Source organism: Jaculus jaculus, chromosome 10 (genome assembly GCF_020740685.1).
Source record: "Jaculus jaculus isolate mJacJac1 chromosome 10, mJacJac1.mat.Y.cur, whole genome shotgun sequence".
Taxonomy (NCBI): domain Eukaryota; kingdom Metazoa; phylum Chordata; class Mammalia; order Rodentia; family Dipodidae; genus Jaculus; species Jaculus jaculus.
In genome coordinates this window covers 1195797-1223136 of record NC_059111.1, presented here as the reverse complement: position 1 = coordinate 1223136, position 27340 = coordinate 1195797, and the positions used below count along the sequence as shown (strand labels likewise).

At 43.0% G+C, this 27340-nt stretch overlaps 1 protein-coding gene across 5 annotated transcripts in view; it reads left to right on the top strand.

Moving 5' to 3' along the window:
- Positions 1-27340, top strand: part of Myo5a (myosin VA) — a 164561-nt gene that overhangs the window by 127773 nt on the left and 9448 nt on the right. For 2 of the 5 annotated variants that reach the window (XM_045160475.1, XM_045160474.1), the window contains 8 exons: positions 2281-2361; positions 4300-4498; positions 8006-8099; positions 14694-14840; positions 17627-17781; positions 23249-23338; positions 24765-24915; positions 26296-26578. In XM_045160475.1, coding sequence (XP_045016410.1) covers positions 2281-2361; positions 4300-4498; positions 8006-8099; positions 14694-14840; positions 17627-17781; positions 23249-23338; positions 24765-24915; positions 26296-26578 — 1200 coding nt within the window. Of the gene's footprint in view, positions 1-2280; positions 2362-4299; positions 4499-6931; positions 7007-8005; positions 8100-14693; positions 14841-17626; positions 17782-23248; positions 23339-24764; positions 24916-26295; positions 26579-27340 lie in introns of all 5 variants that reach the window. The other 3 variants (XM_045160477.1, XM_045160476.1, XM_045160478.1) reach the window with 2 other exon arrangements.

Here is a 27340-nt window from a genome sequence, read left to right as displayed (position 1 = left end):
ACAAGCTAAATGAATTTGCCACATAGAAAATAAGATCTTTTTTTTTTTCTGTTTTGGTTTTTCAAGGTAGGGTCTCACTCTGGCCCAGGCTGACCTGGAATTCACTATGTAGTCCCAGGCTGGCCTTGAACTCACGGCGATCCTCCTACCTCTGCCCTCCCAAGTGCTGGGATTAATGGCATGTGCCACCACACCTTGCTTTATCAAATACTTTTTTTTTTTCGATCGATCGGCTGACTATATTGACAAGATACTGATTGGTTACATGTTGAAGAAAACATACAATACAAAATACAGAAAAAGTTGGTTCCATTCCCTCCCACTCCCCCCTTACCCACCCACCCCCAAATACTCATCATCGTGATTTGGTCAGAACAGGGCTCAGAGCTATCAAATACTTTTAACAAGCATTCTCCACCTTTACCCAAAGGGTAAAGGGGTATACCACATGCCCAGCTATAAGATACTTCTTACCAACTTACTTATTGCTGTGAGCCAGAGTGAGACCCTACCTCGAAAAAATAAAGACCAAAGTATGCAATTAAATGTAAACTTCAATTTATAAATGGAAATTATGAGCATGTTTTTATATCTGAGTATATGTGATAGAAAGAGCAGCCATGAATTCTAGGTCAGCTTGGGCTACAGTCAAACCCTACCACAAAAAAAAAAAAAAAAAGAAAAAGAAAAAGAAAAGAAAAGAAAAAGAAAGAGCAGAATTAGGCAGGGTGTGTTCAGTGGTAGAATGCTTGCCTGCCATGAGCAAGGCCTTGGAATGAATCCCTAGTACTGCAAGAAGAAGGGGAAAAGGCAAGAAAAGAAAGAGTAATATGATGCCACTCACTCATGCCCTCAGCTGTTCCACCACCAGCTATAAGTGTATACCTGTTTCATGCTAGACTCCGCCACGTCCTGGCTTGCAGCAGTAGACAGGATTGGTGCAGGAGAATGACCACAGTTGTCTGAGTCTGTTCTGAAGATGTGGACGCAGTTGAAGGATTTCAGTTAGAAGGGTGATATGATGGCCCGCACCACTGGATATGAGAGAAGAGACTCCAGTGAAGGCATAAAGAGCAGCTAAGAAGCTGTGCTGCAGTCTAATGACTGGTGACTCGAGTGTATTTGTTGATAGCTGGGCCTGAAAGAATGAGACCTTTTGAAAGATACATAAGAAGATGAGGTCAGCAAACCTTGAGGCTACTGAATGTGCACTTGAGCCATGGGGTGTCTGCTGTGGGGGACTTGGTTGAATAATGTTGTGCCATATCATTAGAGGGTAGAAGGTGAGGAAGAAGCAGGGTAGGGTGGTGTGATCAGTAGATTTACACATACTGAATTTAAGGAGACAGGAAGACATCCAAGGAGAGAAATATATACTAGGTGGTTAAATTATAATGGATATATAGCCAAGAGTGATATACGGGCTGAGGTAGAAATTTTGAAGTCATCAGAGTATGATGATACAGTTGAAGCCTCAGAAATAGATGAACTCTGTAGGGAGAAGGGCAGATGGAAGGTAGAGACTTCCCTCCAACAAAGTCTACCAGAAGTAAGCACCTGAACTCTGAAGTCACCTGCATGGAGCTCCACCACCTGCTATTGTGGCTGTAGGCGCGAGATGAAAGAGTGGGCAGTTCAGAGCAGCCTCACTTAGCAAACTTAAAATCAACTTTTTCATCTATTTATTATATGACTTTTCATAATAGTTCCTCCAGATCTTAAAATTAACTTTTGACAAAAAAAAAAGATTAAAGCATTCATAGGGCTGAGAACTTTGAGCATGTTCTTATGTTATTCTAAGAATTGTTAAGACAAACTTTTAAATGGAGAACTAGGTTTTATTAAGCTAAACATAGTCCTACCCAGAAAACTTAATGTTTAATTTTGAAATAGACAGTGAGAATGCCACGTGGAGACCGCAGCCAGCGTTCTCACTCTGTGTGTACGTAGTGGTTAGCTTCTCACCCGGTGCTCAGTGTGTGGTCATCTTCTCAGCTACATGGAAGTATTTATTATATACTGAATCTGTTTCTTACCTTCTTCAGTCACTTCTTAGTTTTTTTTAGGAAAAGTAGCTCTAGGTCCTTGCTTATTTTGCTTTAGTTTTACTCATTTATATGTAGTATACATGTTGTCTCCTTTTTAATTAACTAAAAATATTTTGTGGAAATGTCATTTTAAGTTAGTAAGATATTACAATACTATGTGCTTCTCGTGACATCACCATCTCATTCCGTCCTGTGTCCCTTTGTTTTTGCTTTGTGTTCTTTTGCATGGAAGATCATCTGCTATGGATTGCCATGAGTTGAATGAGGATGGAGAGCTGTGGCTGGTTTATGAAGGGTTAAAACAAGCCAACAGGTTATATCTGTCTTCTCAAAATGGAATGTTATTAATTTGTTGTTTTTCTTACTAACAGTGGCCTAATAACTCTAAGCTCTATGCTTCTTTGTCTTCCTGGCTAAATTAGTTTCAGGAAAGCAGAACACATTCACCCAAAGACCTTTTTACATACCTTTTCCAGTGAAATACTAGTACAGCCAAGATTGGTAGTGAATACAAGCCTTGTTTCCTGTATGTGACCCTGCATAGAGTCTTGCATATCTAACAGTTGTGAATCTCTCTCTCTAAGAGTTGACAGCAAATCAGTCTTTTCACCACAGCACAACTTACTACATCTTGGGCACTAATACTGTCTAGACAGCACTTCTTTTTTTTTTTTAAATTTTTATTAGCATTTTCCATTATTATACAAAAAATATCCCATGGTAATTCCCTCCCTCCCCCGCCCCATAGACAGCACTTCTTACTAGCAAGAAGTATCAATCCGTGACAAGCCTCATGCACCACCATGCTGTCTTGCAGCCATGCCAAGTTCATGGTTTAGATTTTCTGGGGTTAGGGTGCAATACCAATGTGTGAAACACGTCAGGAGGGTTCTGGTAGTGCAGTGGTTCAGAATAGCTGCCCAAGCTCAGCTCACTAGTGTGTGTAGAACAAAAACCGAGACAGCAGCTGTTCATTCTCCCTAGGGATGCTTGTCTTTAAAACTTCACTGAACCTTAGTGATTAAACCTTAAGGTACTGACCACACGGCTTGTTAAACGGGCTTCTGCTTACTCTGCTTTGCTTTTTCTGTTCTGTTGTGTTTGGGGCTGTTTGTTTGTTTGTTTTAGGGACAGGTTCTCATTCTAGGCCAAGCTGACCTGGACCTCACTCTGTAGTCCCAGGCTGGCCTTGAACTCAGTAATCCTCCTACCTCTGCCTCTGGAATTCTGGGATAAAGGTGTTCACCACCACACCCAGCTGGATTTGCCTGTTCTAACCTTAAATGCTATCATTGACTTCAAAGTAGTCGAAATCCTTTTGAGATATTGTAGTAGGTACTGGGGATTTGAACCTGGGCTGTCAGGCTCTTGTAAGCAAATATCTAACCATTGAGCCATCTCCCCAGCCCACATTTGGGACATTCTTAACCACAATTTTGTTTTGTGTTTAGAAGAGTCGTGAGTGCAAAAGCAGGTGTGCATGGTGAAAGAACCAGACACTGACTCCAGTGTTCTCACTGCTCGTGCCCAGGTCTGCTCTGTGGCACAGTGGCTACATGCTCGCCCAGAGAAATAGTAACCACAGGTTGATACTAACACTGCTCATGTTCTAAACCATGTCTTGTTAGATTCTGTCACTGTATATGTTTATGGGGAGAGATATGGCAAGTTTAAAACCTCTCATCTCTAAATATGCAACATACATGCACACACATATGAAATTGCAGAACTATCAGCCTACATCTGGGTAAATCTCTGGTTCAGAGCAGTGTACCAGCTTTTCTATCATCCAGAGATAAGAATATAACATAAGAATGGGATCTTGATCCCGCTCTGTCTGAGGTTAGTAACTGTACCTTTAAAGACATATCTAATTAGATTGTGAGTTTGCAGTCTAGCCTGTATAGTGCATACAATTATTTTATATCAATGATACTGTCTTGCTCCTTTATAAATACAGAAAGCCAGATTAAAGCCATATTTTTGTTGATTTTTAAGTCATCAATTCCTACGAATTTTTCTGTTTCTTAGAACTTTTGAGAACTTTACAACTCTGAAAGACACTAATGCAACTGCATTACTTTCATTTCTGGCCTTTGTTTACATCTTGAGTTTAACCAAGTCAGAAGATACACAGGTGCTAACAAGTGTTTGCTTTTCCTGTCCTTGCAAGGGAGCACATAGCCTCACACCCATTAGGCCAGACTTGTTGTTACATAGGCCTCAAGCCTGCATACCTTCTGTTCCATAGGCTCTTGGAGTCCCAGCTACAGTCCCAGAAAAGGAGCCATGAGAGCGAGGCTGAGGCCCTCCGCGGGGAGATCCAGAGCCTCAAGGAGGAGAACAATCGCCAGCAGCAGCTTCTGGCCCAGAACCTGCAGCTGCCCCCCGAGGCCCGCATTGAGGCCAGCCTGCAGCATGAGATCACTCGACTGACCAACGAGAACCTGGTGAGGAGAGGAGGGAGGGATGGGCTCACACTCTTCAGCATGCAGTGCCTGGCCCTGCATGTTCTGGTTTCTTTTTGATCAAGCATTGCTTTGCCTTGTTGGGAAAAACACCCTCTACTGTCCCAGATAGAAACTAAAGAAAACGTGAGGGTACTGGTAGAAGTGAATAGCGCATGCATAGGCTGTTTTCCATCAAAGTCTCCTGAACATCTGATCCCTCTCAGACCTGAAGGGTCTACAGGAGAGACACCTGACTATTGATTGGGCTTTGAACCACAAGAGACCATCTACCTCCATGTCACTGCATTTTCTCTCCTATTTCAAGAGATTTCTTCTGCACTTATCACCATTTGTTTACCCTTGGTCCAGGCAGCAACTAGGGAGACTCTCCCATCTAACTCTAGTAGACTAGCCAGGGTTAGGGTTGGGGTCAGAAGGTTGCTGGCAGAGCCTAGCAGGGTCTTTTGGTTGACACGGAGTGCAGCTCCTATGACTGGGAGAAGGGACCAAAATTCAGGTTTGCACATCATTTATTATTTCAAGCAGAACTTATACAGTAAGTGAGGACGTGGTTTTATTTTTGGTTTTCCCTTGCCAGATTCTGAATGCTGGCATGGAGTGTGAGCTTTTCCCTCCCTTTCTTTTCCTCCCTTTCTTCTTAAAAGTATTTCCTAAGCTCTTTCTATCTCCTTTACATTATAGTTTTGATTATATATTTACAGTTTTTAAAACTGATTTAAGTTTGGTAGGTATTGAATAAAAAGAATCATTAAAAGGGCTGGAGAGATGGCTTAGCAGTTAAGCGCTTGCCTGTGAAGCCTAAGGACCCGGTTCTAGGCTAGATTTCCCAGGGCCCATGTTAGCCAGCACGTCTAGAGTTTGTTTGCAGTGGCTGGAGGCCCTGGCGTGCCCATTCTTGCTCTTTCTCTCTCTCTCTGTCTGCCTCTTTCTCTCTCTCTCTGTCACTCTCAAAAAATAAATAAAAATGAACAAAAAGTTGTTTAAAAAATCATTAAAAGATTACATTTGCACATTTCTACATAAAATGTACTTTGTAGAAACAGTTGAGAAAAGTAGTTTTGGACTATTAGTGATTTATATCTTTTTTAAAATTAAGGCTTTTTATGACCAACAAAAATGTTTGGATTTTCTCTGAAGTTAACAATGTCAGCCATCTTCTTTTACTCCCTTAGTAGTAATTTTACATTGCAAATAGTTTTCTAGTGTCATTTATTTGATCATTTTTAAAAATATGAATTAGAAGTAAAACCCAAAGATATTCTTTTGCCAGCCTATCCTTTGTGGGAATGTGGGAAGGAGTGAGGGTGGTATTTGGAATGTCTAAATGACAGAAATCTCACTAATTTATGGGAAAAATCTTATAAATCATAAAATGTTCTTAAGAATGTTGTTTTATTACTCTTATTGCTTAAATTAAACTAACAATGCTTAATGATTAAGAATTGATAAATGTGCAGAATAACATATTGATCCATGTACAAAATTAAATTAATGCTTATAAATATTATCTTAAAATGCTAGGAGAATCCTGAAATGTGTGTGTTTGTGGGCTGAAGTTTCTCATCTGTTCCCCAAGCTGACCTGATCGGGGTCTCCCCTGCAGCCAGTCTGCGGCATCAGTGTTCTCGGCAAACCTCACAGTTCATATAAAACAAGCCAGGCTTCTATGGTCTGCATTGGAAGAGTCTAGCCAATGAGTCTAAGTCTTAGGTACTCCCTACACATGTCAGTTGAGTCCTGGGAACATCCTGTGCAGGTCAGCCACTTTTGCCTTGACTCTGACAACTAATTCTGAACTCAAGTCCATTGAATGGCGTACTTTCTCAAGCTCCATAGCATTCTCCACTGTCACTGTGCATTTCTTTAGGAAGCACTCAAGCAGCAGTGGATCTGAGCTTGGTGTTCTTGGAAACCCCACCTTACGTAAGAACCACCCACCCATCCCTCAGCACACCCAGGAATGGCTCCTCTCTCCAGGGCACAGGCTTCACAGCCTCCCCCGGCTACCTTTCACCAGCCCCCAGTGTCAAGGAAGAGGGGTGCTGACAGGGCTGTGCCTGCCCACGCTTGCCACTGTGCTGGCTGTGGGCAAGGCAGCAGCTTGGGAGCAGGATGCATGAGGGAGGAGAGAAAGGGCTGAGGACTGAAACGACGGTCTGTCTGCAGGGGCTCCACTGCTCTGCTGCCCTGCTGGATGGCCGTTCCCTGTCCTGTTGATCCTTCAGGAAAACCCAGTAGATAAATAGCTAAAATCACCTATACTAGAAAAGTAACAGGGTGGTGGCAGGTGGCACATTGGAACCTTGAGTAGTTTCATTATTTGTGTTTTAAAGTATTCTTTGATTATGTTGAGAGGTGGAGTTCCCTCAGAGACACAAGAAAAACAAATCTCCATTGTGCCTGTTTTTTCAGTATTTTGAGGAGTTATATGCAGATGACCCTAAGAAGTATCAATCATATCGGATTGCACTTTACAAAAGGATGATTGTATGTAAAACCACAGTGCCTTTCCATCGTCTGCCTTGCTACTCCTAGCCTCTCTAACCCAAGAGCACACCACTGCCTGCCGCTCTTCAGGAAGATTGTTTGCGAACTTGCACAAAACCTATTTCTCCCGCAGCTGTGTGTAGACAGTGCATCACCTCTGTCGGTGTCCATCTCGCACTTGGTTTGCAATTAACACTAGGTTACAGTGTGATGGAAGCAGCGTGTGTTTGCAGGATCGAGTAAAAATCTAAGACGCACATCACCCAGAGACATCAGCAGCTATTCTCCTCCAATCAAATCACTGGTCTTGGATCCAAATTGGAGAACAAGTTAACATTCGTATTTACAAATGCTTTTCTCTGTACCCTGAATGCTAACCACAGACCCCCGGCTCATTTTCCTTCTAAACTTTCTTAGTCTGGTCTCTTTAAATCAATGAGTTTCTAACTGCCTGCCACTTGAAAGAGCTACTTATTAAACAGAGCCCATAGTCAGGTCACTAGGTAACCCACACCTCTGCTTCCCAAGCGCTGGGATTATTGGCTTGTACCACCATACTAATTAACAGAAAGTTCTTTATTTTATTAGCTGATTTTTTTAACTTACCTTTTGGGCTAGAGAGATTGCCCAGCAATTAAGGCACTTGCCTGCAAAGCTTAAGGACCCGGGCTTGATTCCCCAGTACCTACATAAAGCCAGATGCACAAAGGGGCTGTTTTTTTCAGTTATTTTTTCCCCATATGGAGTCTACTGGAAGGACTCCACTGCACCTGCCCTCCATCACGCTGTAAGGAATTCACTGTGTGTGTTTTAGCTTCTGGCTTTATTGTAGCTGCACTTCCCATGCCTGCCTGTTTGAGCCAGGCAGTGGCTCCACTAGCGAAGCATCTCTGGAGTGTTTACATAAAACTAACTACTGTTTGGGATTGTCTGCTTCCCCTCAGTGCATTTTACAGACCTCTTTGACCCTTCTGATCTCTTTCTCATTCTGACCAATAGGATTTGATGGAACAACTTGAAAAGCAGGATAAAACTGTCCGGAAACTGAAAAAACAACTGAAAGTATTTGCCAAAAAAATTGGTGAACTAGAAGGTATTTAAGCATGTTCTTATGGCAGTTGCCACATTTGATTTTATATTGCTGTCCCAGTGGCCTAATGGAGGCTTGCATGTGACTATTAGGGAAAATAATGGCCAGCTTGACGTCTGTGGAGTAGAAATTCCCATCTCTACATAAGGACAAATGTTTTTCTTTAATGGTAGTAATAAGTTACAACAGGAGAAAATTCATTTGGCAAACATCTAATGAATATCTTTGTTATACCAGATATCATACATAGTCAGTGTGGCATGGCTGTTAGCAGCAAGATGTTGGAGCCAGGCTACTTAAGTTCAAATGCTAGTTCTTCAACTGATTAATCATATGATATTAGATGAATTACTGAGGTTCTCTAAGCCTCAGTTTTCTCACATGTCAAATGGGAATTATAATGGTCTCTGTCCAACGTGGTTGATCAGCGTTGAGTGAGTTACAGTGGGTGACACGTTAGGGTAGTAGTGAATGCTATAGTCAGTAGTAACTGACATCAGAGATACTAAGAGGAGTAAGATAACCTGTGTCCTGAAAGAACTTACAACAAATTAATGGAGAAAAAGAAATCAGGAAAATATGAATTATTACTATTAAAAATAGAATTTAAAAAAAATATGTGCTGGAGAGATGGCTTAGCGGTTAAGCGCTTGCCTGTGAAGCCTAAGGACCCCGGTTCGAGGCTCGGTTCCCCAGGTCCCACGTTAGCCAGATGCACAAGGGGGCGCACGCGTCTGGAGTTCGTTTGCAGAGGCTGGAAGCCCTGGCGCGCCCATTCTCTCTCTCTCCCTCTATCTGTCTTTCTCTCTGTGTCTGTCGCTCTCAAATAAATAAATAAAAAATTTATAAAAAAAAATATATATAACATTATTACTTGGAGCTAGAATGATGGCTCAGCAGTTAAGGTGCTTGCTTGCAAATCCTAATAGGCTGGGTTAGATTCCTCAGTACCCCTGTAAAGCCAGATGCATAAGGTGGCACATGTTCTGGAGTTCATTTGCAGTGGCTAGAGGCCCTACGCTCCTATTCTCTCTCTCTCTCTCCATTTTCCTCTTCTCTCAAATAAATAAATAAATAAAGTGTCATTATTTCTGCATGATGATAACAGGAAAACCCCTTGAGAATGAATCAAGTATCATGTATTATTGTGAGGAACAAACTATGGGTTAGTGTGTTTGTTCGCTCAGTATATTGTAGTGAGCTCCTGCTGTGTGCTGGCGCAGTTGCAGATGCTCAGGGTCTGGCAAGAAACAAGAGCAACGCCAGATTTTGCGCTGTGGTGGCTTGAATGAAATGTCCACATAGGTTTGTGAGTTTTGAATACTTGGTCCCCAGCTGGTGGTAAGTGGGGAAGGTTGTGCAGCCTTTGGGAGGTGGCACTCTGCTGGAGGAGGTGTGTCACTGGAAGCAAGCCTTGAGGTTTATTAGTCTAGCTCCCTGGGTTCAGAAATCACTCACTTAGACTGCTTCTCTCCCATTGATGTGGAGATGTGACCCAGGCTTCCTGCTCTGGCCTGTCATGCTTTCTTTGCCATGACAAAACCTCCTCTAGGTATTGACAGCTGAAATAAACCACTTCCTTCAGTCACTTGCTTTTGGCCAGGTGTTTTGTCCCAACCACAAAAGTTAGTTGCCATGTATGTTCATTCCAACTTCTTACCGCAAAAGGCATTGTAGACCCACAGTTTCAAAGATAGAATTGCTTTGAAATCTATGCAAGCTGTTATCATTTTAACCAAAATGATATGTTCAGCCTGACCATGTGTCTTATTCCTGGATGTCATCTGCATGATTCTTCTGTGGCTCATGTGACCCTACCACTGGGGATTATCAAGAAAGCCTGTCATCATGAAGTGTGCTTTTTGTTCCTGTACTATGCAAGACTATTGCTGTACCTAGTCACACCCTGCTCATTCTATGGAACCAGAATCCCATGTCACATCCTCAAAAGCAGCCTTTCCAGGTGATGCCACCCAGTCCGTATCCTCCTGCTGCCTGTGCACAGTCTAGTTCATATCTTCTGTGGCTTTCACTATCATGTTTTCAGCAGTTTTTCCATCTGGATTACTGGCTGTCATACTGGAGTACTCACTCTTTTTTGAATTTTTTATTATTGATTACATTTTTAAATTTTTTTGTTCATTCTTATTTATTTATTTGAGAGTGACAGTGAGAGAGAGAGAGAAAGAGGGAGAGAGAGACAGAGCATGGGTGCGCCAGGGCCTCTAGCCTCTGCAAACGAACTCCAGATGCATGCGCCCCCTTGTGCATCTGGCTAATGTGGGTCCTGGGGAACCGAGCCTCGAACCAGGGTCCTTAGGCTTCATAGGCAGGCGCTTAACCGTTAACCCATCTCTCCAGCCCTTTGGAGTACTCACTCTTGAGCATAGAAAGCACCTTTTATTTTTTCTTACAGTTACAGCAAACAGCAGTGTCTGACCAATGAACATCTTTCCATAAATGTTGACTAAGCTTCAGAAATATTTAGAACATGGTACCATGGATGTTTAGGTTGAATATACAAATACTGAGATGTTTGTTTAGATAGCAGAAAGATTACTTTGTAGCCATATTTTATATAATCCCTCAGCATCCCAAGGTTTATATATTGTGTTAAAACTTATGAAACTCCAAACCACCAACAAATAAGCTATAATATTTATTGGGAGTATTTAAAATCTAGGGGTTTTGTTGTTGTTGTTTTCAAGGTAGGTCTCACTGTAGCTCAGGATGACCTTGTAGTCTCAGATCCTCCTACCTCTGCCTCCCGAGTGCTGGGATTAGAGGTGTGCACCACCACACCTGAACCTACATAAGAATGCAAGGTGTGGTGGTGGCTAGCCTGTAACCCTGATGCTTGTTGTCCAGCTGGCCTAGTCTAATTGATGAGCTTCTGACCAGAGAGAGACTAACTCGGTCTCAAAAACAGGAGGGGAAAGTACTTAAGGAAAAAATGCTAAGGTTGTCCTCTGGTCTCCACATGCACATACATGCACCTGCACACACATGAATGTAGTACACACCACACATGCATGCACACACACAAAAGAAAAACCAGTTATTATTTTGCAATTTTAACCAGTTTTGTTTGAAATACAGATTTTAATTGGAGGTATGTTACATATTTCAAGATACTACTAGTTGTAGTCCATTATCAATTAAAAATCAGACTTATCAGTTAAACTATCCTGACAACTACAAACCTAAAAACATTTACTACAGCAATTTATAGATTAATCCCCAAGAAAGACACAACAGCTCTTACTAAAGTTTATATTTTGAGTACAATTATTTGTATCTGGTAGATGAAATGAAACAGGTTTGTGTTTAGAGCGTTGGCCAAGAAGCTTTGTCCCTGCCTGCTCTCAAGGGCGACAGCCTCATCTACTGCTGCTCTTTGTCCTGTTGTCAGAGAACCCAGTGCCCTAACTGTACAGCAGAGTTCCTCCCAATGACTGGAGGGTTGTTTTGTTCATTAAATATATTGCAACACACTAAAGCACTTTTGATTTAAAGTTGCACAGTCTTGGCCTCTCCTGTGGGATATATTTGACCAAGGAGACTTTGTAAAATGCCAACAAAGACTTTCTTAAAGAAAAATGCCAACATATATAATTTTTTAGCAGATATACTGCAACTAAGTGGAGGGTATTTCAAAATTTGATCTGCCTGATGCTGTATTTTAGTCTAGGAGTGGGTGTTCCTTCTCAGTTTTCATAATTTAAAAATGTAGACCTGAAAGTATTCTAGAAATGAATTGCTTTTTTGATTAATTCATTTTGACCATTTCATACATATCTATAATGTATTTTGATCATATTCAGCCCCATTACCCTCCTTTGTCCCATTGAGCCCTTTCCTCTTCTCAAGCAGTCCCTCTCCTACTTTGCTGGTCCCCTACCAACAACTTTCATCAGGGTTGTTCCTCCCCTTCCTCCAGCTCTTACATTCTTCTTATCCCCTCTTCTTGGCATTTGCTGAGCCTTGGAGTGGCTGATACAGATGTATCATGTGGGCTGAGCACCCAATAGTCACTCACTCTCTGACAGGTTGTGAGTCTGTACAGTAACTTCTACCCTGGGCAGAGTCACTTTTTTCATACAAGAAAAAATAAAAAGACTAAGGTCTAGAAACCATGAGTGACTTACTCACGGTTCTTCCCAGTTAAGCAGCAAGATTAGACTCTGAGCCTTCTGGGATGACTGATCCTTTGGTTCAGGTTTTGCACCAGAATCTTTCCACTTACAGGAAAGTATTGAACTATCTGATTAAACATGACTTATCTTCCTGTGCAATTAGAGAAAAAAAATAAATGTATAGAAACTTTCTGATTTGCTTTCTTTTCCCAGGACCAACAAGTTCAGGAATATTTTCCTTTCGAATTTATAAAGAATCTAGAAAATGGGAGCTGGGGTGATAGCTCAGTGGGTAATATGTTTGCCTTGCATGTATGAGGACTTGAGTTCAATCCCCAGTGCCAACATCAGAAGCAGGCCTGGCAGCACATGCGTGTAACCCTAGTGCTGGGGAGGTGGAGCCAGCAGATCCCTTGTCATCAGTGGCCAGCCAGTCCAGCCTAACTGGTGGGCCCCCGGTCCTGAGAGGCCCTGTCTCAAGAAAAGAAGGGTAGACAGCTTACCTGAGGAACAAAGCTTGAAGTTGTCCTCTGGCTTCCACATGCGCACATAGCACATGTGTGCCAACACACATGCATACACACCACATACACACACACACAATCTAGAAAGTGAACATTGGGATTGCTACAGGTTCTAGCAGGATGCCTGCCTCAGAGCACTGGACCAAATGACTGCTGAATCAGTCCACCACAGGCTGTGTGAGGTGCAAGCCATAGAAATTTACTTATCACAGTTCAAGAGAGACAAAGTTCAAGATGATGGCACATGCTGGTTCAGTATCTGGTTCTTCTTTCAAGGAGACAGAATCTGACCTCTCATGGCTATAGGAGTAGAAGGGCAAAAAGCTTAACTAGTTCCCCAATAGCCCTTTTCATAGGGCACTGATCCCATTGGTAAGAGCTGAGCTCTATGGTGTCTTCCCCATGTAAAGGGTCCGTATTTAGTACTGCTGCATGAGTTTTGGAGGGAGAGAAACTTTCACTCCTTAGCAACAGCTAAAATCTCAAGTGTTTGAAAACTGGGTAATACCTTAATGTTTCTCTTTCAGGCTTTGTATTTTCCTGATACTACTTAAAGTCTGACATTTTATTGTAATTAGTAGATAGTTTTTCTCGATAAACCAAGTTTATGCCGAGCTGATATCTGTGTCATGAAGACTCGAGTATCTAGGAAGGATTCAAAGGCAAAGAGAAAAATGTCAGAGAGAGTAGCAAGTTTTCCTAACATTTACTTTACAGAACCAGAAGTATCTTGGTTTGAGATTTGTCTCCTTCATGTTACATGAAGTCCAAGTATGTGCATTGCTGACAGCCTTGTATGTTGAGTTTACTTCTTCCCAGTTTCCCTTGTACAGTCGACTCTTTGGCCTTAGGTGACTACATAGATAGTAGAGACCTTGGAGCCGCAGCCTATGGGCTGGGGTGGGATAGGTTTAAAATGACTACAGAAATAGCACAGAATCGGTTTGCGTATCTGCTCCCAAGTGGCTTTCTGCCTGCATCATGCAATGGCAGCACTAGACTATCAGCCAGCTATAGCCTGATCTGTCCACACTCGACTTGGATCCCTCTGTAGATGGCATAATACACTGGTGGATGGCTTTCAACACTGATGGTCCCCATGGGCAATGTCAAATCATGAGCCCAGTGGTTTCACATGAGCAAGAGCCCTGGCAGGTACTGGTCTTCTCAGAGATGGGCTGCTCCTCCGAGCTGACAAGGGAAATGGTACATGATACAAGGACTACTGCTTCTGGTTGGGTCGGCAGCATTAAACCTCATAACACTTTTTCATCCCATCTGCATTGCATGTGACAGTCTTAGAGCTCAGTCCTCACTTAAATAGATAGTCCAACTGTTCCCACTTCCTGTAAGGAAAGACTAGAAACCCTGCTCACTAGCATGTGCTCTACAATCATGGTGACAACTCACGCTACCTTTCATTCCTGATGTTTCCAAGTCTGTTCTCGACCTTGAGGTGGAAGTGGAGGCTTCTGCTAACCCGTGGCTTAATTTTTCTCTAGCAGTTTCCAGTGACCGTTTTTAAGCTGGAAGGTTGGTTTGAGGTATGCAGCAGGTACCTCCTCGTTCCCAACCAGAAGCAGCTTATGGAAGGAAAGGGTTTATTTCCAGTTTACAGTTTCAAGGAAAAGGTTCCTCGTAGTGGGAAAAGCATGGCAGAAGCAGACAGCTAGAGTCTTGTCTTCTCATTATCATGCAGGAAAGAGAGAGGGTTAGCTGAGTGCAGCAAGCAGGGCCAGACTACAACATTCCAGAGCCCATCCCCAGGGACACATCTTCTCCAGCAAGGCTTCACCAGCAGGGGATTAAATATGAGGGTTAATCACAAACATATGAGGTCATGGGAGGCAAAGTGGTAAACTTCTGTCTTTGTGGAGTTCATTTACCATTAGAAAAATGTTGAACTCTCCGGTTTCTATCTCTCATTTCTCATGAAGTGGGCCAGATGGAAAATATATCCCCAGGACAGATCATTGATGAGCCTATCCGTCCAGTCAACATTCCCAGGAAAGAAAAGGACTTCCAAGGGATGCTGGAATACAAGAAGGAAGATGAACAGAAACTTGTGAAGAACCTGATTCTAGGTGCGTATTTTCGGCATGGAATAAAAGGTCTTTCTAGCCATGTGTCTATGATGGGGAAACGAGTTACTAATGTTTGAATACTCAACCCTAGAAGTTCCTTCCCCTTTCTTTTCCTACCTATTGTGTTGTCCAGGCTTGTCTTGAACTCCTAGAAGTCATATCCCACTTCAGCCCCGAAGAGGACAGGACTATAGATACAAGCTGCCAGGTCCCACTCCAAAATGTCTATAGTAATCACGACTTACGGTACATTATGGTGCTCTGGTAGGACCTTAGCATCACATACATTACCAAACTGCAAGGGCAAGTATATAGGAACCCTATAAGGATCCCTAGAGGCCAAACCTTTTTGGCTCTGGTACATGTTAAAGTCACTCAAGAAGTTTTCATTTGTTCTTGTTTAGGGTTTGGCTTGGTTTGGTTTGGTTTTGAGAAAGAATCCAGTCTGGAACTTGTTTTAGGTAGCCAAGCCTGGCTTGAACTCACATTCCTCTTGCTGCTACCTCCCAGGTGCTAAGACAGTGCATGTGCTGCCTGCCACCAAGCCTGTCTGGTGGGTTTTGTTGTTTGCTCGTTTGGGGTCGACTCCAGACCCTGGTGAGTACTAGGCAACTGCTGAGCCACACCTTCAGCCAACTCAGGATGTGCTTGGCAAATGTGATGACCAGCTGAATTAAATCAAAATCTCCATGGAGAAGAGCCTGGTTATGTCTAGTGTATTTCTAGAGACGTTTCAAGAGATTCTCAAGTATAACCAGTTGAATACCACTGTTCTAGAGTATCTGAATTTGTTTTTCCTTCCTTACAAAAGTTTGTGATTAAGTATGTTGAGGACAACAACTTAGTTATGTGTAAGAAAAGAAATAGAAAGAATTCCAGCAAAGGATGGAAAAGAGACAAATGAGAAGGGAGTGGAAGGGACATTTTAGAGGGGCCGAAGGCCTTAGTGTGAACTTACTGCCTCTGTGAAACTACTTTTTACGTACTGAGGGGTATATAATGAGAGAGTGCATGCGCCTCTCAGTTGTAAGGTAAGAACTCAGAAGCCTTCAGCATTTGCATGGCTTTCCCCTCCCAGGAACCACCAGGACAGAGATGGAACTTGTGATTCCATACTGCGTTCACAAGTGCTTCAGTTTTCACATGATCTTTATTTAGCAAAAGTGTTTCAGGAGTTGATGGTTTGGGACTTAAATAAGGAAAAGGAAGGAGTAAGGGCAGATATGCAGTTTTATGTAAAACTATCAGAAATACTCTAGAAGGTGATATGCACAGAGACCAAAGAAAGTACAGGAGCCAATTATGCAGATATCTGAGGATCTGCAGTCCTCAGATATTTTGTTAGATGCAAATAAATAAATAAATAAATGAAGCCTCCATAGGCCTGAAGTGGAAGGCTGCCTGGCGTGTCCAGCCAATAGCAAGGAGACCCTGGAGCAGAGTGAGCTGAGCCTAGGCAGGAGTGTCAGGTCTGAACCACGTAGAACATGACATAGAACATGGGGTTTTACAGGTGAGTGAAATGGGACACTTTGCAGAGGGCTTTCAGAACAAAAGTGCCACAATCTGACCTACTTTATCTTGGGGAAATACTGCTGGGCAGTGAGGGAGACCAGGACAAAGCCGGGGCAGCAGCCAAGAGGAGATGATGAAGGGCTAGGATGGAAGGAAGCTAGTAGAGGTACTTGGACTCTGGATAGGTTTTGGGGGGGGCATTAACAGGATCCCCTGATGAATGAGTCACACGTTGCGAGAAAAGAAATGAGTCAAGGAGATGGCAAAGTTCCTGGCCCAAAGAACTGAGAGACTAGAGCTGCCATTTCCTGACAAGGGAAGGACCTTTAGACAAGCAGGCTCCTGAGGCCAGGGAGATGGCTTTGCTTTTAAAGGTTCTTGCTTGCAAAGAGTACTGGTCCTGGTCCAATTCCCCAGCCACCCATGTAAAGCCAGACAGGCATTCATTTGTAGAGGCAAGAGATTCTTCATGTCCATACATAGATGCACAGATACATGCAAGTAAAAACAGAAAGAAAGAGATTAAGATTCAAAAGAAAAAAAAAAAAAAAAGAGGAGGAGGCTCCCTAGGGAACCAGAAGCTTGGTCTGGAGAGGCTTAGTTTGACATTAAGCAAGCGACCTCAAGAGTGAGAGCAGGATATATAAATTTTAAAGTTTTAGGTCTGTAGGGATGGCTTAGTGGTTAAGGCATTTGCCTGCAAAGCCAAAGGACCTAGGTTCGATTCCCCAGGACCCACGTAAGCCAGATGCACAAGGGGTGCACACGTCTGTTGTTCGTTTGCAGTGGCTGGAAGCCCTGGCGTGCCCATTCTCTCTCTCTTTATTCCTCTTTCTCTGTCAAATAACTAAATTAATTTATTTTTATTTTTACTTATTTATTTGAGAGTGACAGAGAAAAAGGCAGAGAGGGAGAGAGAAAGAATGAGTGTATCAGGGCCTCCAGCCACTGCAAATGAACTCCATATGCAAGCGCCACCTTGTGTATCTGACTTATGTGGGTACTGGGGAATCAAGCCTTGAGCTGGGGTCCTTAGACTTCACAGGCAAGCACTTAACCACTAAGCCATCTCTCCAGCCCCAAGATATGTAAATTTTATATAGGCCTGCTCCCATAATCATTTCTGTACTTAAGGAGCTGCTAAAATTTTCTTTTTTAAATGACTTACCCTGAATAACTGAGCTCTTATACAACTGCACTTTTATATCTCACAAGCATGTCTACAAAGACTTAGTATTATATAATTGTGATTTTCCTTCCTTTTCTTTCAGAACTGAAGCCACGTGGTGTAGCTGTCAATTTAATTCCAGGGTTACCAGCGTATATCCTGTTCATGTGTGTGAGACATGCTGACTACTTAAATGATGATCAGAAAGTAAGGTCATTGCTAACATCAACAATTAACAGCATCAAGAAAGTACTGAAGGTCAGTTCACACTGTCTAGTTCTCAGAATGATGCTAGTGAGCCTGCACAGGGGTGTTTCTTTTGTTTTTGTTTTTGTTTTTTTGTTTTTTTTGGGGGGGGGTTCAAGGTAGGGTCTCACTCTGGTCCAGGCTGACCTGAAATTAACTCTGTCATCTCAGGGTGGCCTTGAACTCATGTCAATCCTCCTACCTCTGCCTCCTGTGTGCTGGGATTAAAGGCGTGCATCACCACACTTCTTCTTCCTTAGTCTTGGGCACAGTTGCTACTTATGTGTACTTTCCATTCTTGAGTACAAACTCCCACTGTAGGAAGCAATCTTCCTTACCACCTGCATGTATTAGTTACTTTCCTCACCACTGTAACTAAATACCTACTAGAAGCAAGTTAAGGAAAGAAGGACTTGTTTCTTTGCTCATTGTTTAAGGGGATACAAACCCGTCATGTTGGGGAAGGCATGGCAGTGGCCCCGCTCATGTGTGGCAAGAGATGAGGCTACTTGCTCACGTGAATCAGAAAGCAGACTGTCCTGAAGCAGGTCAGACTGTAACCTTTAAGACCCTTCCCAGTGCCTGCCTGCTCCAGCTAAGTCCGACCTCCTAAAGGTTCTACCACCTCCCAAAACAGCACTTTAGGTTGGAACATTGAGTACCCAAACTATAACAATATATGCCTTCTTTCTGAACAGTCTCAGGTTGAACAGTAATCAAAGGAACTTAGGTTATTACACTTATTTATTTTTGTTTATTTACTTGAGAGTGACAGACAGAGAGAGAATGAGGCAGAGAAAGAGAGAATGGGCACACCAGGGCCTCCAGCCACTGTAAACAAACTCCAGATGCATGTGCCACCTTGCGCATCTGGCTTATGTGGGTCCTGGGGAATCGAGCCTCGAACCAGGGTCCTTAGGCTTAACAGGCAACTGCTTAACCGCTAAGCCATCTCTCCAGCCCAGGTTATTACATTTAATTGTAGAGTAAAATTAAATTTCTTCATGGATAGAAATAGTCTTCTTTTGGTTTCATTGGAATTAAATTTAAAATATTTAGTGGAGACCATACATGTATGTATACATGTAGATATGGTCCATACAGATGTACATGGACTATGACGCTGCTGTTTTTATGGACATCAAGTTCAGTGATGTATGGCTCATCATGTAAAAGGATGTCACATAAAGAATCAAAACTTTATTCCAATTTTTATTCTCATTATCCAAGTCACCTCATAATTGTTCCTGTTACCTAAAGTTCCTGCTTTTGTGTGAAAAGCAACAGAGATGCTGATCAGAGGCGGACGCCTTCTTAACTCAGTAATCACATAGGTACCTCGCCCAGGCCTGCTTCTGACTGGAGAAGCCCTGAGCCTCACTCTTTAGTTTCCGCCCAATGCTCCTGTGGGGTGATGCTAACATGCTCTGGTACTTTGTCTTCTAAATGTCACATAATGTGAGCATCTGGATGACGATAACTTGCCCAGTGGAGTCTCAACTCTAAAATACCTTTTATGGGCTCTTAAATTGTGATAGACTTGTATAGATTTTATCATATCAACACTTTTCATATTTTATTTATTTATTTGTTGGGGGGCAAACACACCAGGACCTCCAGCCACTGCAGACAAACTCCAGATGCATGCACCACCTTGTGCATCTGGCTTGCATGGGTAATGGGGACTCAAACCTGGATCCATAGGCTTTGCAGGCAAGTGCCTTAACTGCTAAGCCCTTTCTCCAACCCCATATCAACCCTTTTTAAGTGCAAGTAGCATTCAGTATAGTGACACTTACACAGCCATGACCCCCTCAGTCTGCAAACGGCTTCATCGTCCCAGCTGACACGACTTCCCAGCCCCCACTCCTCTCTGCTCCTGACAAGCGCTGGCTTGAAGTCCTCATCAGTTATTCTGTTCAGCTATATTCCACAGTGATTACTAAAGGATGGAGATTCTGAAAACTTAACATTTAGACATTCATGAATGTTTTCTGAAAATAACTCATCTGATTTTTGGCATACTTTTGCTAAATGCACTGCAAATATGATTTTTCTTAAGCTAACTCCTACATAGGTAAGCCTAATTGCAAGAAGGTGTTTATCTAGTGTGACTAATCATTGTACCATATTGCTTAAAGATTAAGATGGAATAAGAAGCCGGGCGTGGTGGTGCACACCTTTAATCCCAGCACTTGGGAGGCAGAGATAAGAGGATCACCTAGAGTTCGAGGCCACCCTGAGACTACATAGTGAATTCCAGGTCAGCCTGAGCTAGAGTGAGACCCTACCTCGAAAAAGCTTAAGATGGAACCTATACTACAGCATAGTATCCTTTTTATCTAACTTAAAATTAACACACACTGCCTCATATCTGTATTTTGAATTGAATTTCATCTGTCTTACATCCTTGTTTTGTTTTCAACAACTAGTTTTTGACATGGGCTCTAAAACAACCAGCCAAAAGAATAAAGAGAATCCATACAGTCTTTAAAAGCTCATAGACCAAAAAAAAAAAAAAAAAAAAAAAAAAACAACTCATAAACCATTTCTATTGACCAAGTCAAATATTGCATATTTTTAAGCCCATTTTGTTTTCTCTGTGAGAAGTCAAAACTAATGTTTATTATCTAATTTTGACCAAATATAGCTTGTTCATTATTAAAATATTATTTTGACAGACTTGATCATTAGATTTTTTAATTTTTTTTTTGTTGGATTTTTGTTTTTCGAGGTAGGGTCTCACTCTAGCCAACGCTGACCTGGAATACACTATGTAGTCTCAGGGTGGCCTCGAACTCATGGCGATCTTCCTACCTCTGCCTCCTGAGTGCTGGGATTAAACATGCTCGGCTTTAATATTTTATTTTTATGTATTTATTTGAGAGAGAGAGAGAAAGAGACAGATAGAGAATGGGTGCACCAAGGCCTCCAGCCCTGTAAAGAACTCCAGACACATGTGCCACTGTGTGCATCTGGCTCATGTGGGTACTAGGGAATGGAACCTGGGTCTTGAGGCTTGACAGGCAAGCGCCTTAGCCACTGAGCCCTCTCTCCAGCTGGAACACTGGATTTGAGTAGAGAGTTGCATTCAGTGTTAAATTTGTCAAAGAAGTAAGTAAGTATATTTTGAAGTAACAGAGTATTTCACCTTAATGATAAGAGGCCCCCCCTTTCTGTTCATATGGAAGGAAAATGTATTTATAGAGTTAATTTGCTTATGCATAGCTGAGCACAGTCTTGGAGCCCACTAGTGAGAACAGATGCCATATTGTCTCTGGAGTGAAGTCTTCGCTTCAGGGTTTAAGTAATTTTATCTATTTTAATTTGGTTGGTTGGTTAGAGGTTTTGATTTTTATTTATTGGCAGTGCCAAGGGTCCTGGTAATTCTTTAGCATGGGCACCATGACACATTTTCTGTTGAGGCTGTTATGAAGATCTCTGCAGCTTCCTTGTCTAGACACAGGAAAGAGGCCTGCAGGCCAGTCTGGGGCAGCCTTGCCGTGCCTTGCAGCTCAGAGCCTCACTAGGAACAGTTGTAATGCATCTGTGAGGTTAACATGATTCTTGGTCAAATCTGTACTCAAGCCATGTGATGACTTCTGTATTTGCTTCTAGAAGTGTTCCTGATGCCAGAAGATGGTGAAGTTAGGTCTTTAAAATAAGGATCTGAGGCTGGAGAGATGGCTTAGCAATGAAGGCACTTGCCTGCAAAGTCTAAGGACAGTGACACAAGCACACAAGGCCACATATGCACACAAGGGGACACACATGTCTGGAGTCTGATTGCAATGGCTGGAGGCCCTGACACACCAATTCTCTCCTCCACCACTCTGTCTCTGTCTCACACATTAAAAAAAAAAAGGATCTGAACTCATTTCAGTTGTCCTATCTCAACTAAAAAGACTTAAATTGAGGAAAATGTTCTCTGTGATTTCTTTCCTAAACTCCTTTCAGAAAAACATTCTCTAAAATTTAAAGAAATTAGTTTATTTTGTGCTTACTTAAGGAGATTGATTTCACTGATTTAAACAAATGGTCCTATAAGTAATTGATCTTTATTCATGGTATATTTTGCTTCGAGATCACTTAAACCATGTAGAGCCCCTACTGAAGATGAAAGGCAAGATTTTTTTGTCCAGCGTCTAAAAAAGCCAAACTTTGTTGTGTTGTAGAGAATATATATCATCGTAAGCCGGGGTACTTAGAGGATCAAGGAATTCAGGGCCAGCCTGGACTACTTGAGACCCTGTTTCTAAACAAAAATAGCAACAAAGATATATAGAGATGATAGATGATAGATGGATAGATAGATAGATAGATAGATAGATATAAAGACAGATACAGATTAAAGAGTTTCTGAGATCAAAGCAAGCTATTTAATGCCAAGGACCTGTGCCAGGTAAACTGTCATTAGCTTTATCTGTGCAAAATTTCCTGGAAAGAAGTATAGGCCAATACAGATAGTTAAATGACTTTTCATGTCCAAACTGGTCAGTGCATTCAGTCACAGGTTCATAGAACTTGCCCTTTTCAGACACAGAAAATCACTCTCTTTTCTTCCCTTGTGCTGTGGCTGTTCTAATGAAGGACCAACCAATACTCAACGCAGGACTCCCTCTCATCCATCTCGGGTTCAACCAGCTCCCCAATACTCAACACAGGACTCACTCTCATCCATGTCGGGTTCAACCGGCTCCCCAATACTCAACGCAGGACTCCCTCTCATCCATCTCTGGTTCAACCAGCTCCCCAATACTCAACGCAGGACTCCCTCTCATCCATGTCGGGTTCAACCAGCTCCCCAATACTCAACACAGGACTCCCTCTCATCCATCTCGGGTTCAACCAGCTCCCCAATACTCAACGCAGGACTCCCTCTCATCCATGTCGGGTTCAACCAGCTCCCCAATACTCAACACAGGACTCACTCTCATCCATGTCGGGTTCAACCAGCTCCCCAATACTCAACGCAGGACTCCCTCTCAGCCATCTCTGGTTCAACCAGCTCCCCAATACTCAACGCAGGACTCCCTCTCATCCATCTCTGGTTCAACCAGCTCCCCAATACTCAACGCAGGACTCCCTCTCAGCCATCTCTGGTTCAACCAGCTCCCCAATACTCAACGCAGGACTCCCTCTCATCCATCTCTGGTTCATTGCTAAACATCTTTTTGTTTTCAAACATCTTATTGTTGTCAATATTTTAAATCAAAGATGGGTTTGAATGCTTCAAACTCCTTTTCCCATTCTTTAGTCCAAAAGGGTTTATTCTCTTTTATGCTTTTTGTTTCTTTCTAATTCCCTAAGGAAATAAGTTTGGGTCATCTGTAGACTGAAATGTGATTGTTTCTGTACTAGCTCTTGGTGGTAATGGAAAGAAATGGGTCTTCTGCTACTTGTTTATCTTTTTTTCAGATTGTTTGTTTGTTTGTTTTTCCCTAAAGATAAGGTAAATTTAGATTTTTCTCTCATTCAGAAAAGAGGTGATGATTTTGAAACCGTCTCCTTCTGGCTTTCCAATACATGCCGATTTTTGCACTGCTTGAAGCAATACAGTGGAGAAGAGGTGAGAAAACCTGGGGTGTAAACGGCATGCAGTACTTTTTCTGAGTTTTTTAAAGAAAAATTGAAAAGCACAAAATGTTTTAATCATGTTAATTTCAAAATCCAAACCAGAGGTGGCCTGGAGAGTCATTGCCTCACTGATGCTGGTTATTGCCAGTGAGCTGACCTTACCAGAGGTTCTGCCTTCATAGAGCTTGTGAGAAAGCACAGCGAAAATACAATAGCCAGTCAATGAGTCATACCATAAATGAGGCTTCTGTCACAGTGTGTTGGTGGCTTGTCAAGGACTAACCTTGGAATAGGGAACTATGAAAAGGAACAAATCAGTTTGGCTTACTACAGTACCTTAACAGTGATTAAAGACATTGATGATATGTGTATCTTGGGATGTGTCTAAGAATCTGTATTGCTTTTGGTCATAGTGATAGGTTGATTAGTTGTTTGATAGGCTTCAACAAGCTGTAAAACTGTAAACTATCAATTGATATGTATTAAGAGCTGCTTGAGATGTATCTGACAGCACTTAGTATGCAAACCCTTTATGTCATTTAATTGTTACAGCACCTCATGCAGCAGGAGTTAGAACCCAACAGCACAGATGAGGAAACCGAAACTCAGTGAGGCTCAGCAGAGGACTCTGCCTCTGTCCATCTTGGAGACCCACTCCTCCCACTCTCTCCATGCCCCCTATTGTTTGCCAGGAAGGTGGGCAGAGGAACTCATTGGTAGTAGTATCTGACATCCACAGGCAGAGAACTGTCCTGGCAAATGACAGGAAGTGCAGAGATACAAGTAGGACACCTGGGAAGGTGGACTGAGAGCAGAATCCTGGGAAGTGCATCTCTAGCTCCATGACTAGACCCTGTCATCAGGTAGTCTGTAGGGAGACAGGTGCTCTGCTGAGGACAGAAGCCAGTGTGCTTTTATGAGGCAATGCCAAGTGAGCAGTACCTCTGTGGAAACATGCCTGAAATAAGTATTGCCTGCCCAGTTAGGTTTCTTTTTTCACAAATGCTATTGAAAGAGTCAGTTCTAACCTCTGACCGAAAATCAGTGTGATAACATGGTATATAATGGACAGAAATTGTTCACTCATTTACAGTCACTGTAGAAGTAGGTCCATTCAGGAAGTTATGCTACCCCTTGGGAAGTGGGTGCCAGAAGATCAGAAGCTCAAGATCATCCTTAGCTACATAGCCAGTTCATGACCAGCCTGGGCTACATGTGACACCATATCCAAAACAACAAAGAAACAAAGCAGAAGGGGCAAGGTACAGAAGTACTTGAGAGTGGTAATGATGGCATTGGAGTTGGGGTGGAAACTTGTGCAGAGAGGAAAAATGGGGAGATGCTGAGCAAGCTGGAGAAGAGGAAGCCCACGGAGACACTGACCGCATGTGCATCCTAACTTTGCCTTGTGACTCCAGGGCTTCATGAAGCACAACACATCTCGCCAGAATGAACACTGCCTCACCAACTTTGACCTGGCTGAGTACCGGCAAGTGCTGAGTGACTTGGCCATTCAGATTTACCAGCAGCTTGTGCGGGTGTTAGAAAACATCCTTCAGCCAATGATCGGTAAGGCTGTTGTCACTAAGCATCACAGTATGTCTGCTTCCTGTGCCTACCAGTGAATGACCATCGGTGGCACATGGTTGGGGCATGTGTTCATATAGAAAACATGAAGTAGTAAGATACATGCTAAGGAGTCCCAAATTCAGCCTGGTTCAAGCCTACTGCCTCCATGGGACTGAAACAGTGGATCTGGTTCCCACCCCAGGCCTAAGTGTTTCCTCAAGATTGGGTCAGGCCTTTTTCCCAGCGCTAGAGGTTAGCCTTTGTCCAGTTGTCAACAACACTTTAAACCTTGAACTAGATCACAGCTACAGAGGGCCTCCTAGGGACCCTTCTAAAACCAAGGAGGGGGTGGGAATGGTGTCAGGGTTAGGGTTAGACACTGAGGCAGTAAGAACAGAGTGCCAGTTTACCCCAGACAGTTTATGCTGAATTGTGTTGTCTCCAGTAATGTGAAAGTAACCTGATTTAAAGTAGAAGTCTCCACTGGCTGAGCGGCTGGTGTGTGTGTGTTTCTGTTTGTCTATATTGGGTGACAGATGTGAATCTTTGCATTACCCTTTATATGCATGGCCTTGTTGTGAATACTCATTTATATGCTGAGCTATCTGTGTTCCCTTGGAATATGAAGCCTGTGTGAATAGGAATCAGGTGCCATGTAGAAACTGAACATGGTATTTCCCTGGCAAGTGCTCTGCACATTTCCACAGTTTCTTCAAAGGGCCCACAATACTTAATTTTATTTCATAGGGCCAAGTTACCAAGCAAGGAACGTAAGAGGCTGAGGAAGTTGTGTGAACAGTTATTTCCTCTGATGTCCCTTAAAAGGCCATGAAAATAAAGCTAGGCCAAAATGCAAGAGGTAAAACGGGTGGAGACCACAGCTTCCACCAGACGTTTTTGCTCCTTGCCTGTTTTCACTGGCTGAATGAGAAGCTGGCCTCTGGGCACTCCACCCAGAAAGCGTCTCCATTGCCCAGTCACTTAGCAACAACAGCAAAGGTTTTCAGTCAGTATGACTTTCTGGGACAGCTGAGTTTAAAATGAAGAAATACAAAAATAAGCCAAGCATGGTCTTTGCTTTCAAGCGTCTCTAGGGCAGGGAGTGGTATCTCAGAATCTTTCAAGACAAAAGCCAAACCTGTGAAGGAACAGGGCCAGGATAGTGCTGCAGGTGAGAAGACTAGAGTCGTTAGTTCATTGAAGCTTAAAATCTAAAAGCTCTTCTTTGGTGAAGTTCATTTCCCTCTTTTAATCTCGGGTCACTTGTCTGAACTAAGTGTGTGTGTGTGTGCATGCATGCGAGCACTTCTGTGCACATGCACATGAGCACATGAAACAGGCTTCCCTGCAGATCTGCTAACAGTTGGAATTCTGCTATAGTCTCAGGCATGCTGGAACATGAAACAATTCAGGGTGTGTCTGGAGTCAAGCCCACAGGGCTCAGAAAGCGAACTTCCAGTATTGCTGATGAGGGAACCTACACACTGGACTCGATCCTACGGCAGCTCAACTCCTTCCACTCGGTCATGTGTCAGCATGGCATGGACCCAGAGCTGATCAAGCAGGTGGTCAAGCAGATGTTCTACATCGTGGGGGCTGTCACCCTGAATAACCTCCTCCTGCGGAAGGACATGTGCTCCTGGAGTAAAGGCATGCAGATCAGGTGAGCCAACAGCAGCTCCTGTGACAGCTTCTTGTCACTGCCCCACTGGCTGGCCAAGATTGTCGAGGGCTTCGACTTGTTTTCAGGCAGTGGGACAAACAGCCAGGGAAGGATGGGCCCCTTCCTCTGGCCTGGCCATTGTTACTGCCCCTTGTCAGTGCCTTGTCATCAGTGGGAACCCTGCTCCACTGAAAAGCCACCTTGTTTGAAAAGAAGGATGATGCAAAAACACACAAAGATATGATATCTCTCTTTTTGTAATTTTTTAAGGTTATGGGGCTGGGAAGATAGATCAGTGGGGAAAACATGTGCTGCACAAGCATGAGGACCTGCTTTTAGACCCCCCACAACAAGGTCTGAGCGCGATGGTAGATGCCTGTAACCCAGCACCAGGGTAGTAGACATGAGACTCCCTAACGTTTGCTGACTAGTTAGTCTACTTAACTGGGTGAGCTCTCAGGTCAGTGTGAAATCCTGTCTCCAGAAATAAGGTAGAGAGTCGAGGGTGTAAGCTCAATAGCAAAATGCTTGCTAGAAGCACAAGGCCCTGGGTTCAATGCCCAGAACCACCACCAAAAAAAAAAAAAAAAAAAAATGGCTGGGGAGATGGCTCCATGGTAAAGGTACTTTCTTTTAAATCCTGCAGGCCCAGGTTCAGTTCCCCAGTACCCATGTGACGCCAGATGCAGAAGGGGGTGCATGCACCTGGAGTTCATTTGCAGTGGCAAGAGGCCCTGATGCACCCATACTTTCTCTCTCTCT